Here is an 18504-nt window from a genome sequence, read left to right on the forward strand (position 1 = left end):
CGATTATTTTTAATTTAAATCTCATATAACAGATTTGTCATGCCACAAGCATTTCAATAATTGAATTTAGAAGAAAATCGACTTCCTGAATTGATTGAATAGAGTGACTTGAAGCCAACCCTGGTTAGTCAGTCACCATAAACCATTATGTACGTATGTTTGTGTGCAGATGCTCAGCGGGCGGCTGCTCACAACCGCATGGCTTCCACCAGCCTGATCCACGAGACGGACCTGGTGGTGTCCATCAACGACCTGGACAACCTCTTCAACTCAGATGAGGATGATCTGGCGGTTAGTGGGGACCTTGGCTCACACTCGCAATGAATATCACATTACAATTGTGGTCTGACACAGTGTGACTCTGTGTGTCTGTGTTTTTTTTCCACTGGCATTTATGTGTCTCCACTTTGCCCATCATCAGCTGACAGCACTCATTACACACTGCTTTTACACAAAAAGGATGTTATGTGTGACACTGACTTGCAGGTGCCACAGGTGTGAGAAGTACAACAGGAATGAATTTATTAATGTGACACTTTGAGTTACCCAAATGGTCAGGTGCTAAAATACTTTTTTTTTTTTTTTCTTGGTGTACAGCCTGGTTCCAGACGACCGGTAAATGGAACGGATGAGAAATTTGGCAGCAAGGAACCGAAGCCATCCACTTTGGACCCCGTATCCTGCATTAGTATGTATCTTTACTGATGTCTGTCTCTATTTTTCCTCAACACCCCTTGAACTAGAAGGACAGATTTACCTCAAGTGTGAGCCCCCTCAAAGTTAAGATTGGTACACTGAGATTTTGCCAGAAGCCACTTGAGTTTGAAACGGAGTATTTCCCCTGCTCACAATTTCAGCTAAGGGGAATGGCATCATCTGTTAATCCACTGAATAAAATTAAGGCTTTTACTACTCCAGCATCATTGAAGCTCACCCTCGCCTTTGCCACCTAGTGGTGGAGAAATGGTTCTAATTAACTTCTCTGAAAACTGACAGCTTAGAGTCATCCTGTAGCTGCTGTCTTGTTGCCTCCTTGGCTTTTTATGTTATCAACAGAGACCTGCTTTAATGTGACACCCAGTTTGTTGCTTACAAAACAGCAGCAGCTAAAAGTAAGATCTTTTTCATTTGGTTATTTATTCTTAGGTTAGAGCTCAGTGACACTAATGTGGAACTAAAGAAATTTTGAGGACACTGTATGTTTTACTGTGAAGTGAAATGGTCTCAGATCAGCCATTTTGCTTTAGTTTTATGATCAGATTCTGTGCAGTGTGAGACTCTGCCCTTTCACTATGAATTGTGTTTCAAGCCCCTGGATGCATCTTGCAATTACAAAATGTTTTGAGGGTTTGAGGCCTTGGATATTCCCTACACAGTGTCTGGCCATCTTTGCCTAGAGCACTTTTACTAGGAAACCTGTCATTCTAGTGTAGAGTACAATTATCTGATGAAAATTAAAGCATTATAATAACAGGGCACTCCCGCTTTTACCCTTTTTAAACTTTGCAGAAACAGCTCTGCAGGGCCCTGTAAATATTCTCAATACCACTTAAAGAGAGAAAAAGCTTGTGAACATGTCATGGTAACTGTGATAAACTATGTAAACATTTCATTAGTTGTGGTGCTTGTCATATTTTGAGATGATTTGGTTGCAGAGCAACAAAACATATGTCAGCAAGCATCTTGGCACAGCTTAAAATTACACATTCTACAATGTTAAGTCATCCACACATGATAGCCCCTTGTTCTTCTCACCCATCAGGCTCAGCAGACCTGCACCAGATGTTTCCCACACCCCCCTCCCTGGAGCAGCACATCATGGGCTACTCACCCATGAACATGTGCAGCAAAGAGTACGGCAGCATGGAGCCCAACCCAGGCATGACCACGCTGGATGGCACATCATCTCTGGGAGGCCACTTCAAGATTGAGGTGGAGGAGAGCTTCTGCAGCCCCAAGCCATCTGAGATCAAGGTGGGTCTAGAGCCAGCAAATCTGTTGAACTGACTTAACCAGTAGGTCAGATTGCTGCCAGAGCCAGCGGATGACACAAGTCCAAGTGAATGATTGTTGGTGGTTTTCTTTGATAGGCTCATTTTTAGGCAGAATCTTGGGAATTTTCTCACCAACTTGACTATACTGAGTGTAAATCACTGATTAGATAAATAATGACTAGATGATGTCACTGCATGCACCATAATTCATTTTCTGCGGCATGTTTTAACTCCAAATAGAACTGATAAATTTTCATTTTAGACTGTGTCAAGTCTAAGTGTTATTACTTAAAGTTACTTAGATGAAGCTGCCACAGATGTTGTGTTTGTGGGAATATAAGGAAGCAAAATCTTGATGATGTTGCGGTGTCCCTGCGCTGTAACCTTCCTGCAGGACAGATTTTCTTTGCAAAGGTCAGTGAAGACATAATTAATTTTCTATCCATTTTGTAGGACTATTCATTCGTGTACAAGCCAGAGCTGTGCCAGGCGTTCGTAGGCTGCTCCATGTTTGCTCCCCTGAAGACATTACCCAGCCAGTGTCTCCCACCTATTAAAATACCAGAAGATTGCATCTACCGACCAAGCTGGACCATGGGCCGGGAGATGCTCAACCCTGTGCCTGTCATGACCTTCCTCAACAAGGACAGGTATGCCGCTGTAATACTTTTTCACTGAGGTTTTCAAGGAGTGTGTACAAAAAATACATAATTCATCTTGTGAGAGCAGAAACTCCCATCTTTGGAAGTTTTTATTATCACACAGCTGGGATTTCTAATATCAGAGTACTGTGGGTAGAAAGTACTATGATGCAAGTAAAATAGTAGTCTTACTTAACTATTTCGGGTGATTCCAGTCGTGTCCATTCCTGGCCTTGCTGACACTCGTCTGCATGCCTTAGCTCCGGATAATTCCTATCTAGTCTGTTTCAAAGATTCCTTATAATTTATCATGATGATCTTGGCAGAAGGTTACCGAGGCGTTCTAATTCAGGCTTGCAGAAGGCATGCCAAGGCTGTGCTAGCTGGTGTGCCTTTTTGTGTGTAAGGAAGCATACACTCACACTCTGGTCTCTCTCTGTCCACACATACCCTCTAGTCTCTCCCCGGACACCCCCTTAGCAGACTGCTCAATTTCCCATGCATGGCTGCCTCAGGCGGAGCAGGGAAATGAGTGTAAAATGCCTCCTTGGTTGAAGATGAGGATTATCACTGGAGTGGTGAGCGGGGCCCCCACAGCGGCTCCATGCCATCTCACCACTCATAGCAGCTTGGAGTCTCTAGTTTATCTGTCACAGTTCTCCTCTGCAACGCTTCGCAGACATATCCAATCAACATATTTATCAGGGAAAAAAAACCAAAAGTTGTAATCAGGGCTGTGGACCTTTATTACACTTTATGCTAAACTTTAAACTTATTCCTGTGAGTTGTAGTGACCAGAGAACATGAAATCTGACTGGCTCACTAAATGTGAGAGGTTCACTAATCTAAATCTAACCGGAAAACTTCACCGTAATGCACCACCTGTTTCACTTTTTAACAGTGTCGACCTAACTTTGTGTGTCCATATTAAATTAACCACATAAAATGCACTGTAAACCATTCAATTATGAACAAACAACACAGACATTGTAAACTGATAAAATGGCCGGGAGCAAAGGCCCCAAAGCATTTCCTCAGGTATGATTAAACAAGGCGAGACATGCTGCTTATAGCTTGAAAGTGAAGTGTCGGTGTATAGTTTATTCAGCAAATTAGGCTGAGCTGGCTGACTTTTTTTTTTTTTTTTTTAAACACATAAAAAAGGAATAATTTCATGTTTTTAATTGCAACTGTGGGACCATACTATTGCTTGATGATTATTAAGATTATTTTTAAGAAATTTCCCATATGACAGAAAATGTAGAGCAGACCAAGCAACAATGGTGGGCAAATTTAAAACACTTTTGATAGCTGTAATAAAAGTGAGGCTCATTCTTTCATTTTTTTTTTTTTTTTTTTTAGAAAGTGTGTAACTGGAGTACTAAGCCAGGTTAAGATGGGCTTTAAAGGAGGGAGATGTGTCTGCACTTGGCTAAGCCTGGCCAGTGTCCAGAGAGTCATGAGTAAAGACCTTATAACAATGTAGTGGTGCTGCCTTTGCGTCTGCATCCCATCATGAACGTGCCCTGGCTGCAGGAGAGTTGCGCTGGGACTTCCTTCTAATGGGTCTGTGCCAGGAGTTGTTCCTCACATACAGCTAGGGACATGATGTGCTCACCCTCTCTCTCTCTCTCTCTCTCTCTCTCTCTCTCTCTCACTCCTGCTCTCTCATACACTCTTTCTCTCTCTCACTGCTTCCACACAGTAGCCTGCCAGCCCAAAAATAAACCTTACCTCAGAGGGACCGCTTGTTGAAATGTTTATCGAATGTCTTTCTCGCTCCCTCTGCTTCTTTTTGCTACAAGTTTCTCATTCTCTCTCTCTCTCTCCTGCATTCTTGTTCTCTCATGTGTAAACATGTGTGCAGTCTGAGCCCGTTCTGCATTCCTTTTGTAGTGAACGTCGTCGTGCCCTACTGCCTTATTACTCGAACTATCTTCACAAATGCAGTGAGACGGTTAGATAACAGTATGTTGTTATTTGAAGCAATGTACTGAAAGTTGCTGTTCTGGTTTTTTTTTTAAAAAACTCAGATAAAAGACAAAAGTATTTACTGTGCACTAATGCTGGATGTCTCCCTTGTGAACTACATCTAATCGTCATGCCACAATTAGATGTACCCTCCTTGTTGAGCAGTGGTGGACCAAAGGTTAGAGAAGTGAGCCTGTGACCGGAAGGTCGTCGGTTCAATCCCCGGACCGGCAGGTTAAATCTGGGTAGGGAAAGTGAAAAAGCAGCACTTGCCCCTCCCTCATTACCACTACTGAGGTGCCCTTGAGCAAGGCCCTTAACCCCAACCGCTCCAGTGGAGCTGCTCAGTGGCCGGCAGATCAGACTGTGGTTGTACTGGGCAGATTCCAGGTGTGAATGTGATCAGGACGGTCCTGCAAAAGAGAGGCTTCTTCTTAGTGAAACTTCCCTGAATAAATAAAGGTTAAAAAAAAAAAAAGATGTATACAGGTATATCATCATACAGGTGGCACATACAGCTGTTTTCTTTTACATGGAAAAGCAATAGTTTTATTGTTGTCTAATAGTTGTAATTTCTAATTAACCTCATGGCTTAACCTCAGCCAGTTTGAATTTTGGCAACTGATTTTGATTTAGTCTTATTCTTTTGACAAAAATGATGAAAATCAGCCTTAGTCACATGTTAGTCATTTGATTTTTGTTAGTTTTAGTCAACAAAACGAAGCACAAGTCTAGTTTTTATCAGTGACATTTAAGTCAAATTTTTGTCATGCATTTTTCCTTTTCATGTCTTCTAAGTGTTTTGAAGCTGCAGCTATCATCATCTTTGTTGTATACAGTTGCCATGGTTACAAGTGTTGTTCTCATCCATCGCAAGATTAGCAGAAAAGGCACTGTTTACTTTTTCACACAGACTGTGTCCATGTCACAGCACTAATACAACAGTCTGACCCTCCTCTGTAAATCATCATCGAGAAGCTGGATTCACTCACCTGTTCACAGTCAAAACATGAAAGATAGCTGACCTGAAGTAAAGTTTATGTTACCCCCATATCCACAACACTTGATAATGTTACATTAATCTACCTTTTTGTAAATGTCAGCATGCAGCCTGCATATTTTCTTAGTTTGTCCAGCTGTTTTGTTGCTTCTTCTCTTCTTATTCTCAGTGGTTTGTAGATTAATGCAGTCCATCTGTTTCTACCAAGAACTGGTAACATCAGATAACATTACTGGCAGGGACAGAACGTTACTGAATACAAGATGCTTCATATTAACTGTAGTGCAACAGGTCAAACTGTTAAATCATCTTCTGAACAAGAGATATTTTTGGGCAGTGGAGGAAACTGTTTTACTGGTCCAGAGCTACAGTGTGTGATTCTGCCCATACATGCAGGTAGTTGAATAAGACTTTGCATTAAAACATGAATTAATTAATTTGTCCATTTCCTATTTAGTTTTTATTTGTTGAAAGATGTAAAACATTTCATCATAGATCTCATTTTTGAAGGGTACTTTTTCATTTATTTTTCATCATGTGTTTGACATTTAAAAAAAGTTGTCAGCAAATATTTTTTCTTAGTTTTTGTTGAGGAAATGAACACTGATGACTGCAGGCTACTTAAGGACCCCTGCATACCCCCAGCCCTATGTTAAAACCCTTAAATGTGCTACTGTGTTTCCACAGTGTAATTGTTGTATCTTCTTTTAGCTTTTGCATCTTTTCTTACTCATGTCCTTTTGTCTTTCTGCTCCCAGTAACATCCCCAGTGTGGGCAGCACCATGGACCAGGACTACAGCCAGACCTACACCCCTCAGACCCACACACCCTTCATGTCAAACAGCGCTCCACCAAGTAACAGTGGCGCTGGCATCCTGCCTTCTCCTGCCACCCCACGTTTCTCTGCCCCCACCCCACGAACCCCACGTACCCCGCGCACACCTCGAGGCCCCTCCAGTGTCCAGGGCTCACTCAAGTACGAGAACTCCGACCTGTACTCGCCAGCGTCCACCCCTTCCACGTGCCGACCGCTGAACTCAGTGGAACCGGCCACCGTACCCTCCATCCCAGAGGCCCACAGCCTCTATGTCACCCTCATCCTCTCAGAGTCAGTCATGAACCTCTTCAAGGACTGCAACTTTGACAGCTGCTGCATCTGCGTATGTAACATGAACATTAAAGGAGCCGACGTGGGCGTGTACCTGAGCGACCCCGTCAGCGAGGCCCAGGAACTCTGCAGCTGTGGCTTCAGCGCCGTGGTCAACCGGCGTTATGGCAACGGCTCAGGCCTCTTCCTGGAGGACGAGCTGGATATCATCGGCCGTGGCTCAGACGTCAGCCGCGAGGCAGAAAAGCGCTTTGAAGAGCTGCGGCTCTCCTCTCTAGAGAGAACTGGAGTCGGGAGGGGCGACCGTGTCCCAGATGAGCTGATTCTCCTCCTGCAGGACCAGTGTACCAACCCTTTTTCACCCATTTCAATCCTGGAGCATGACATAGTGTCACGGGGGCCAAGCGGGGCCCCTGTACCACCCTGTGTGAGGGTGGAGGAGAGGGACTACCACAGTGACTGCTACATGGCCCTGGAGCACGGCAGGCAGTTCATGGACAACATGTCGGGTGGCAAGGTGGACGAGGCGCTGGTCAAGAGCACCTGCCTGCACCACTGGTCAAAACAAAACGGTAAGATGCAAATCTACGTTGTAATCAAACATGCCGAAAATGGCTAATTTGGGCACCAAATGATGTTTTACATTTACTGGTCATTGTAGTTTTAAGACTGTTTTTATTTAACCATGAAAAAGCAGGACGATGCTGTTAGGAATTGATCTTTTTTTTATTTTATTTTAAGATATTCATCTCAAAAGCAAAGCTAAACTAATATAAAAATGTATGAGTTTATATGTAATTATGTGAAACATTTGGTGCTAGCAGTCTGCCTCGGATTGATTATGAGATGATGTCACCTGTATTTCTAATATCATAAATCTTACCAAATGTACAAGTGTAATCCAAATGTTGATTACAACAAAGAAATTCAAAGTTGTAAAAGTTTTCTGATGCTGTAAAAAGTTATAGTCAAAAAGTTACAGATTAGGACATGATGCATGAAAAATACCTCATTCTAGGAACCTCACTTACATGTCTACTCTGTTTTTTTTTGAGTGTTGGTTTTTCATGTTCATGTCTCATGAAATTTCCCATTTACTCCTCTTTTCTCCAGCAGTGGACGTGAGTGCGCTGTGCTCTCAGGACGTTCTGCGGGTGCTGATGTCACTCCAGCCTGTACTCCAGGACGCGATCCAGAAGAAAAGGACAGTTCGGTCGTGGGGCGTTCAGGGTCCCCTCACCTGGCAGCAGTTCCACAAGATGGCTGGACGGGGCTCATACGGTAAAGCTGGGGACGAGCTGGGGGAGTTCATCCATTTGATACACAGTTCTGACTGATGTTAAACTACCACCCAGATTAGAGGTAGAATTAGGGATTGATGGATATGTTTTCAAATCAGATATCAGTGAATTTCTGTTTTCCATAACATATGAAGAGGCCTCTGACTTTTGTGCCAAGAATAAGATTTCTGAAATTCATGATAAACACACCTTTAAGTAAAGGCACATAGTATGTGTCATCTTAACTGATCAAGTCTGTGATATCTACTGTGAGGGTTGTAACAACTTTTGCTGTTTGTGTGGTTGACATTTGGGATGTGTGTGTGTCGAAGTGGAAAAACTCTGGAAGTTGTCAGATCAATCGGCAGCGTTGTCCCTCTGCTGTGGTCCAGATGTCAGCTCTGTCGGGAGGAGCTGTCAGATCATTTGTTGACCTCACATTCTGATGCACAGTGGAGGGCACAAGAAGAGGGAGGGCAGCTGACACCATACCTGTTAACAATGCTTGCTCACTGTTATTTCTTTCTTTCTTTCTTTGTGTCTCTCTTGCTCTTTGTGTTTCTTTCTACCTCCTCCCACACTTGCTTTTCCCTTCGTTCTCCTCCTCCTCTCCCCTCACTCTCACAGGCACAGATGAGTCCCCAGAGCCCCTGCCCATCCCAACCTTCCTGGTGGGTTATGAGTATGACTTTGTGGTGCTGTCTCCATTTGGTCTGCCCTACTGGGAGAAACTGTTGCTGGATCCCTTTGGCTCCCAGCGGGACATCGGGTACTTGGTGGTTTGTCCTGACAACGAGGCCCTGCTCAGTGGCGCCAAGAGCTTCTTCCGAGACCTCACAGCTGTCTACGAGGTAGAGACTCTGAAGAAGGGTGGAAACTCTTCAGTGTTAGCACCATCCAAATAAACACTGCTTTACTCAACTCCACCCAGCTTTGGCAGTATTTCATTGGTGCTGTCTGGCAGTGAATTATGCAAATAGAATAATTGTCTAAGATTTGTTTCAGATGGAAAAGTTTCTTTTTATTGGAACATGAAAATGAGTCAAAACATTATTTTTTGTTGATCTGATTTATGAAAAAAGATCAACTGCAACTCCCTTCTTTAACTATTTTCACATGAAATGAATATATGTATCAGTTCATACACTCATTCTCTTTGCCACTTTGCCTGTATCTGTTTTCACAGTCATGTCGACTGGGCCAGCACCGGCCCATTTCCAAAGGCTACCCTGATGGCATAGTCCTCGTCGGTGGCAACGGAGCCAAGAACCTTGCAGATCAGCCAGTCAGTGACTGGTTCCTCAAGGCTGCCAGCAGCAACAGCGACGCCTTCACTAAGCTCAAACTCTATGCACAAGTGTGCCGCCACAACCTTGGTATGTGTCATTTACAGCCTAGTGGGTATCTGACGCACTTTTCCGTTGCTCAGTACTTGGATTAGTCAGCTCTTTGTTCCTGAATTTCTGCCTTTGACATCACTTGGTTTAGTTATTATAAAAAGGCTAGCTAGAGAGCCTTGACAGCTTGAAAGTGAGCAGAGCTTAGAGTGAGTGTCAGTGTAGGAGGAGGTCAAGTTGAAATGGAATAAGCTTCGAATGAAATAATCTTTTCATTCTCTCAAATTGTGTTTGATGTTATCAATAAAAGTCTAATGGTGATTTTCTTTCTTCCTTTAGCTCCATACCTCGCATCACAGCCATTGGACAGTTCCCTTCTCACACAGCCCAGTACCCCGCCATCGTCCAGCCAGTCATCATCCACACAACTGTCTAGCTCCACCTCCGGCTCAGCTGGCCAGCAAGGCTCAGTGAACGCTGCAGGCTCCTCTGTTCCCAACAACAACAACAACAGCAGCAGCAGCAGCAGCAACAGTGGGTCCGGAAATGGCTCTGCGTCATCCAACAGTCTGGTGACATCGTCAGGCCAGCTTGGCAGCGGGATGCCGCCTGCCAAGCCCAGCTCTTTTCCCCCCTTTGGGAGCATGGGCAGCCAGGGCCAGGGAGGTGGCCCCCAGAGTGGACAGCTGGGACAGCAGGCTGGTACCCAGAATACTGGCACCTCAGGGGACAACTCCAGCAGCCAGGCTCAGGGCCCCACAGAGCCTCCTGAAAGGTACTGCAGGACACATCAGCATGCATTGCATCAACTTTAAAAAAGGCTGATTGTATTTGATCACTTTCGTACCCAAGTGACAGTAAGTCACAAGAAGTTATTATCTACTGTATTTAAAGTTTTTGTTGTGAAACCACTGTTAAGCACTTAACTGACGGGTTAATTCCTTCTTATAAAATAAAGGAAGACACAATAATATAATTCCAGAGTAAAGTGGAGGGCAAGATTGGTTTTACAATACTATGTGTGTGTGTTTATGATCTTTTTGTTCTTTTCCCCAGCACTTTGGAACGAGAGAAGGTGGGTGTGCCCACAGATGGGGAGTCCCACGCCATCACGTATCCACCTGCCATTGTTGTTTACATTGTGGACCCCTTTAGCTACGAGGAGGCTGATGGTGGCCCCGGGCCAGTGCCGGCCCACTCCAGCATGTGGACGCTGGGTTTGCTACGCTGCTACCTGGAGATGCTTCAGTTCCTGCCTCCACACATCCGAAATTCTATTTCTGTACAGGTAAATAGACTTCCCAGAAGAGACGCACTGCATGAGTGAAAATTAATTGTGTATTCAATGTCAGTGTGTCAATTACTCCTCAATGGATAACAGATTATACTCAGTGGCATCATTGCTGACATCTTCCATCATCACCAGAAGCACTAAATTGTTCATGATTAACAACGGTGTACCCTGAGTGAACAGAAAAAAACAGACACCTTAACAATATAATGCAATATAATAGCAATAAATGGTACCTGAATTGAAATTGGTCACTTGGTCAATGCCACTTTTCTCTAAGTAGCAGATATGGCATATTGTAGAAGCATTGTTTTGAGAGAGTGTGTGGGCAATGTCTGATAACTTCTCCTGCCTTTTTTACCTCAGATTGTCCCCTGCCAGTACCTGCTTCAGCCAGTACGAGGTGAAGACCGCCATATCTACGCCCAGCACCTCAAGTCTTTAGCCTTCTCTGTCTTCGCTCAGTGCAGACGGCCGCTGCCCACCTCCACCAATGTCAAGTCGTTGACGGGCTTCGGCCCGGGTTTAGCCATCGACACGGCACTGAAGAGCCCAGAGGTAAATGTGAAAATGTAGCAGTTACACTCTAAGTTCTTTGACATAACCCATCTGTAAGACAAGAGGCAGTTGTTGTGCTAGCATGTAGTCTCAGTTCAGCTCTTTCTTTCTATCCTGTTGGCATCTTTTGTTAGCATTAGCATGCTAGCGTTGTCCTCTGATCAATAGGCAAGCAAACAGAGGCTGACAACGGTGTCCTCGCAACAGCATTTCAGTTGCTTTCAGCTCTCCAGCCAGATATGACTGGACCTGATAGGACCCAGCCTTTTGCTTCGGCCATGTTCAGTCTGCCACTGAAGAGAAAGAAGACAATGAGATATAGAGTTCTTAGTGCTAACCATCCTCGTAGTTTTTTTTTCCTGCTGGAACAGGACCAAGGGAACTTGTAACCCTCTGCTACTCCAGAGTTTTCTTTCCATTATCTGCTTGGCTAGCTCCCTGAGACCTCCATAATGGGATCTCGACTCCAGGTTTAGACAAAGGGGCGCTTTAGATCAAGACCTAATTCAGTTGACTTCCTTCCTCGCAGCTAGTGCTACCTTTTCCCTTTAACGCACTGGCAAACCTTGAGCTGCCTCGCTGGGAGAACTGGGATATGGATGGGACAATGGGAGTCACATAATGGACATTTTTGCTTGAAAAGATATTTAGAATGCGAACTCAGCAAAAATTGAGATATTTAAAGAGAGGATTTCCTGCAGCTGTGAAAGTCCAGCAGCCAATCAAGCGTGTGCATAATTTACATATCTGGAGCATGTCCAATTTTTATTCATTTATGTAGAAGGGCTGAACATTTATCCTTAATCCTTTTTTCCTGATATCTTCACCTCCCCATCTGCAGAGGCCAGAGTGTCTACGTCTGTATACACCTCCGTTCATCCTGGCACCGGTAAAGGACAAGCAGACGGAGCTCGGGGAGACATTTGGTGAGGCATCGCAGAAATACAACGTGCTGTTTGTAGGATACTGTCTGTCCCACGACCAACGCTGGATCCTTGCTACGTGCACTGACCTGTATGGGGAACTCCTGGAGACCTGCATCATCAACATAGATGTTCCCAACAGGTAGGACTACCACCTTCAGCTCTATATTAAAACCTACCTTCACAGTCATTGTTACCATCAGTAGGAATGACTGAAAGCCACTGGACCCCCACACTGGTGTTTTGTCTTTTTCTCAAGTTGAGGTATACTGGGAATTTTCAGAAGTGATTAAACTCCATAAACTAATAACAATTGAAGAGTGTGACAAAGTGACAGAAAATGTGTCATGCAATGTCTTTGTTTATAGTGCAGTTTCTTTGCAAGTAGTTTTTTATTATATTTAATTTTCATCACACATAACATTTTAAAAAAAATAAACATAAAAAAATATATAACTTTTTTTTTTTCTTTGCAAGTAGTTTTGACAATGTGGTCCATAGCGATTATCTATATGATTGTCTAGCAGTCACACCAGTGTAGTAGATGTTTGAGAGCAACTTGCCATCATGCTCCACATTCTCAACTGATTGATTTTTTTTTTTTTTCCTCAGTACATATCCCACATCCAGTCACAGCTGTGTTGCAACTGTCTGTGACCTTACAAAAGGTGCATGACAGCTGTCGCCAACACTCAAAATGTGTCAGCTTGATATCAAAACTGTGATTTTTGCATCAATTATGTCATGCTAGCTGTCAAATGAAACCTTTCCACTGAAGTATAAATTAGAGTTGAGAGGAAATGCACATAGCTGTCAATCAAGTATGGTCCGTACGCCACCCACACACATTCTTGAGACAAGGTTCGCCTCTGAGCTTGAGCTCACAAAAATATTATATTTTAAAGCACTTTATATGGTAAACCACTTCCTTGAATATTTGTTCTGAATACATCCTAAGAATGGTTATTACATGTGTGTTCCGCAGAGCGCGGAGGAAAAAGGGCTCGGTTCGGCGGCTCGGCCTGCAGAAGCTGTGGGATTGGTGCTTAGGACTGGTACAGATGACATCAGTCCCCTGGAGGGTGGTGATTGGCCGATTGGGCAGGATAGGGCACGGAGAGTTAAAAGGTGAGGACTGATGTGCTAAAACGCAAGACATTGTAATATTTTTCATACCAGTGTGTCACTTTTTCATTCATCCCTGCTGCTCTCTTCTCCTGATGTTCCAGACTGGAGTATTCTGCTGAGCAGGAGAAACCTCCAGTCACTGAGCCGCCGTCTGAAGGAAATGTGTCGAATGTGTGGCATCTCCGCCTCGGATACTCCCAGTATCTTGAGCGTGTGCTTGGTTGCCATGGAGCCCCAGGGATCCTTTATCATCATGCCAGGTACAGTGTATGCACAAGACGAAGATTATAAATACACTTAGTATCTGTTTTAACGTACACTTCTTATTTGAGTCACATTACTTCACCAAGAAAAGCAGCCCTGATGTCTGAGTGTGCAGGGGAGTGTGTGTGTGTGTGTGTGTGTGTGTGTGTGTGGCGTGATGGATGGCAGCAGCATATCACAATGCGTGTCACCTCCTTGTCCAGAGCAGATTGATGGCAGGGAAGATCATGTACCTTTTCGCTCATAAAGCACTACCTCTCAGATGGCCATTGATCTCAATGCGGTGTGATGGAGAGCCAGATCAATGGGTTTATTTTGGGAAACGAGTGGGGGATCGTCAGTGCATCATACCAGGATTGTGTTGAGCGATGCCGAGCTGGGGACATCTCCTTCCAAAAAATCTCTTCAAGCTGAATAAGATTAGCAAGGCTGTGTTAGCCTCAGATATACAGACATACTAGACCTATGACTAGGGGGATTTTACAGCTAACAGCTGTCATTTTAAATCTAGTTTCCTGAAGTACAGGACACATTTTTAAACCTACCACTGTAAATGTATTTTATGCAGTCAATACAATCAGTACTTTAAAATTAAGCCATTAATATTTGAGCAGTAATTTTTTATCACAATTGTTAAGCTGTAACTTGATTTGCTCATTAGTATGTTGCAATGAAATTAAACCAATTAAAAGCAATGAAAAGACAAGGTGTAAAAAATAACTACCGGACTAATGTCTCCACTACAGCGTACAGTTAAAGTCATGATATCACTAGTTATATAGAACAGTGGCTCTCAAACTTTTTCACATCAGTGATCCCTAAACTGACCAAATTAGACCACGGACCCTCATTTAATAAGATTTTGTCCCAGGGTTCCCCATCTGATAAGACTTTTGCTTTTAGATATTTTACTACAGAAAGTGTATGAAACCCATGACCAAAATAGTCATACATTCTGTCATTGTGTTAGTTATTGATGGAATTATAGTGAAAATAAATTATTGCCCTTTTTGCTGGGGACTCCCTGGAACCCTCTCAAAGGCCCCTGGGGAAACACTGATATAGAGGGATTTATAGAGGATTACATTTAAATGGTTTGTTTTGTGGTATTGATCAGTTTCAAAGATGCTGAAATACTACAGTCTGGGTTTGTTGTGCTCCTTTTTTGAGTTATTTGATGTCTGCAGCTCAAACATTTGCTCAGTCAGAGACCACTTAAAAGATGTTATCCACAGTAAATAAAAGGATGATGACAAGAATTCTCATTTCTTTGTTGCTCTGTTTATTGACCGCTCTCTCCTTCCTCTGTACATCCCAACAGACTCGGTGTCGACAGGCTCAGTGTTTGGCCGCAGCACCACCCTGAACATGCAGACGTCCCAGCTGAGCACCCCGCAGGACACCTCTTGCACCCACATCCTGGTCTTCCCCACCTCCGCCTTCGTCCAAGTGGCCAGCTCCAATTACACCAACATCGACCCCAACATTGACATTCTCAACGCCACCACTGGTCAGTAGCACTCTTGCGCCTGCAGTCATTCCCTGGGATTCTCTTGCTTTTTAATTCAGCACAGCTCATCCTATTTGCTAGACCTTAAACAAACTCACTGATGTTGAAAGGAAATGTTGCAATTACTGAGTTTTTCATCTGTACTGTTTGTTTTCAAATCCTTCCTGTTTACTTTTCCAGTCTATTAAGAGTCAGTGTTGTTGTAGTGTGTGCTTACATACTAAGAGCATCTACAGCACCCTCAAGTGTCTTCAGGTTTTCATTTGTGCAAATATAATGTTGCTGAAAATGTGAGGCATTGTCACACACATTCCATTTACTGTATAGTAAATATGGAAATAACCCTATAATGTCCTTAGAGGAACAAAAAAAGTTACACAGTGCAAGTGATTGCCACTAAAAATACATATTTGTTTATGGATCAATTTTTTAATTATTCTCCTCTTCTCCTCAGATGGGTCTGATGCTATCGGGATTTTTGACCTGCTGGACCAGGAGAACGAGTTGGTGGACCCAGACATCATCAACATCTCACCCACCACTTCACCAGTACACTCCCCTGGCTCTCATTACCACCATGGAGGTGATGGCAGCAAGGTGAGACAACATGCATATGCTTGCATGATGAAATATTGAAAGTATCTTTTATCCCGTTTCGCGTTCCTTTGTACGTCGTGTCGTCAGAATAAAGCAACATGAGACGGTGTTTGTCACAGTTCCATACAGTATATCATTTAAGATGACACAAAGAAACGAAGCTAACCCTGAGTTTCTACCTTCTGCAGGGCCAGAGTACGGACCGCATGGAGTCTCATGAAGAGGTTCCTAACCTCCTGCAGCAGCCTCTTGCCCTCGGCTACTTTGTGTCCACGGCCAAAGCCGGCCCACTACCCGACTGGTTCTGGTCAGCCTGTCCGCAGGCTCAGAACCAGTGTCCACTCTTCCTCAAGGTACCACACTCTGCCATCCCACATGATAGACTTCTTTTAGTGCTGCCTTTCTCCACAAGTGCAAAGTTGCATAAAAAATGTCTCTTTATGGATGAACAACAAGACAACTTAGTGTGAAACAAATGTAGTCGTTAAGTGCACATTAGGGGGGAAAAAGAGATGAAACAAATATAAACACTTGTAAGGCAACTACAGTAGACAAGTTAGACTTGTGTATTTTGTTAGACTTTGAATAATACAAGGCTACTGAATTTCCTTTAAAAATGCAATTAAGATGTAAACCACAAGTTAGTCCCCACTGGAGGTTGGAACAATTTTTAGACAGGTCCTTTTGTTTGCACAGTACATCTTCATTAATGAACCGCAAAACTGTTTTATAGCTCTTTTTTTTTTTGCTTATGAGTCTCTGCCTTAGCAAGTGGTGCCCTTGTGTGTAAACAAATGGCCCGTACAAGAAAAGGATCTAGTTTTGATTTGCAGCAATATCCCTTTCTTTTAAAAGTAGTCACTGTCACTCTGCTGTGAATAGAACTATCATTTTTAGATGAGATGTAATAAAAGGTTAATAACTTCTTTATACTGTCTTTAAAAACACCTCTTTCCCTCTGCTTTCTCTTTCAGGCCTCTTTGCACCTCCATGTGTCTTCAGTGCAATCAGATGAACTACTGCACAGCAAACACTCCCACCCCCTCGACTCCAATCAGACCTCAGATGTACTCAGGTAAACAGCACCGGGACACACACTGTCACAAGTCAAGTGCAGGAAATACTGTGTTTACAGGGTGATTTTAGGATTTGCAGATTTTATTCAGACTGAAATAGCTTTTTGATACAAATAGTGACGATATACAAGAGCAAAACATATATTTGACATAGTTTTTGAGCTTAAAATGCTTTATGTACCCTTAGTTTATTATGTACATTGGTTAATTGTAGGCCAGGATTTGATCACTCTGCAAATTGGAGGCTTACTTTATTTGTACAAAGTCAAATTCTTTAGAACATATTGCCACTAAAAGCTCATAATCAAAGAGTAACTTCATTTCTTTTGTATGCCTGGACAGATTTGTGCTGGAGCAGTACAACGCCCTCTCCTGGCTGACGTGTGACCCGGCTACACAAGACCGACGATCATGTCTGCCCATTCACTTCGTGGTGCTCAACCAGATGTACAACTTCATCATGAACATGTTGTAACAAAGAGCCTGTCACAGGAGGGGCAATGGGGAAACATTTCAGAGAAATGGAAAGCGACAACTCCGAAGGGGTTTCATCAAGACTGAAGCAAGAACCAGACCAGAGTACGGAGCTGGATCCTGCACCGAGATGGGATTAGACGGCTGTTAAAAGCTGTGACGGTCCTGTCCCCTGTGGCTGTTGGTGGTAGAGACAGCCCTGTCCCTGTGATTTAAAGACATGCACATAGAGACAAGGGAATAAAGAAGAAGGGGAAACCTGAAGTTGAGTCGCAATTAATGAACGTGAGAGAATGACAGATTGGTTGTCATGATACAGTATGTAGCATGGCAGCACAGTCACTGGCCAGTCTGTATTTGGAGAGACAAGTCTATCTGTAAAGTTATTGGAAGAAAAGGGACATATTTGATCAAGGAAAAAACCCAAGAATAGATCTTTGGTTTTAAGATCTGAAATTCCTTTATATTCCTTTGGATGAAATAGTATCCAAATGAAATGCCTGCATCTATCTTATTTATTGTAAGTTTTTAAATGTATAATTTGTCTTATTTCTTAACCTCTTTTATATATAAAAAATGGAGAAGGTTTATATCACCTTCCTGCTTTAAAGCAATTGGTCTAAGATATATGTAATCGTCTTAATTAAAAAAACAACCAGGAAAAAAATCCCATAAAAATTAAATAAAGTCCCAGTAGGTTGCTTTTAGAGTATTATTTTTTGTAATGGAGACAGAATATTTGTATTGTCACAATGTACAGAAGAATTAGAGTGGAGAATTATGTTCCATGCCTTTGAGCATGAAGGACTTACAGCAAAGCTGTAGCTACAGAGGACTTGTACAGCAATGAACTTCACTGTGTTCAAATAAAGAGGTACATTGTTGTATATAGTATTTTATACCACACATTTAGACACAAAAACCAAACGGCAATATATATAAATAATTATATATGAATGCCATGCCAGCAGTTGGTGGTGTGGCTTCTGTTTTAGGAATAAAGTGCGTCAACTTATTTTCCTGTGCTTGTGTTCATTGCTTTGGGGAGGGGGACTGTGATGTGCAATTTGATAAGGACACCAATAGTGGAGTGGAAGGAGAACTATTGGCATCTTTTGGAAGTAGCTGACCTCAGGTTTGACCTTTTTATTTTGTATGAGGAGAAAGAAAACAAGAGATTTAGATGTGATAGCAGAATAGCAGTGTCCTTTTCAGCACATCCTTTTATTTTACCGTACCTCTCCTTACTCTGGCTCTTTTGGCACCACTTTTGATTGGTTATGGATACATTTAGACCAATCCCATTTTACTTCACTATGAAAGTAAATGTGTGGTGTAAATGAACTTTAAC

The 18504-nt window shown here is 42.9% G+C and overlaps 1 protein-coding gene across 1 annotated transcript in view; it reads left to right on the forward strand.

Moving 5' to 3' along the window:
- med13a (mediator complex subunit 13a) overlaps window positions 1–18169 on the forward strand; it is a 78494-nt gene extending 60325 nt beyond the window's left edge. The window contains exons 12-30 of the mRNA XM_042431098.1: window positions 170–291; window positions 598–688; window positions 1763–1974; window positions 2448–2644; window positions 6365–7287; window positions 7829–7996; window positions 8623–8846; window positions 9182–9371; window positions 9672–10107; window positions 10389–10620; window positions 10990–11181; window positions 12023–12246; window positions 13090–13232; window positions 13334–13492; window positions 14818–15006; window positions 15461–15603; window positions 15792–15956; window positions 16578–16678; window positions 17022–18169. Of these exons, the coding sequence (XP_042287032.1) occupies window positions 170–291; window positions 598–688; window positions 1763–1974; window positions 2448–2644; window positions 6365–7287; window positions 7829–7996; window positions 8623–8846; window positions 9182–9371; window positions 9672–10107; window positions 10389–10620; window positions 10990–11181; window positions 12023–12246; window positions 13090–13232; window positions 13334–13492; window positions 14818–15006; window positions 15461–15603; window positions 15792–15956; window positions 16578–16678; window positions 17022–17154 (4244 nt within the window). The 3' untranslated portion in view covers window positions 17155–18169. The remainder of the gene's footprint in view (window positions 1–169; window positions 292–597; window positions 689–1762; window positions 1975–2447; window positions 2645–6364; window positions 7288–7828; window positions 7997–8622; window positions 8847–9181; window positions 9372–9671; window positions 10108–10388; window positions 10621–10989; window positions 11182–12022; window positions 12247–13089; window positions 13233–13333; window positions 13493–14817; window positions 15007–15460; window positions 15604–15791; window positions 15957–16577; window positions 16679–17021) is intronic.
- Window positions 18170–18504: the final 335 nt, after the last annotated feature.

Source organism: Thunnus maccoyii, chromosome 13, assembly GCF_910596095.1.
Source record: "Thunnus maccoyii chromosome 13, fThuMac1.1, whole genome shotgun sequence".
Taxonomy (NCBI): domain Eukaryota; kingdom Metazoa; phylum Chordata; class Actinopteri; order Scombriformes; family Scombridae; genus Thunnus; species Thunnus maccoyii.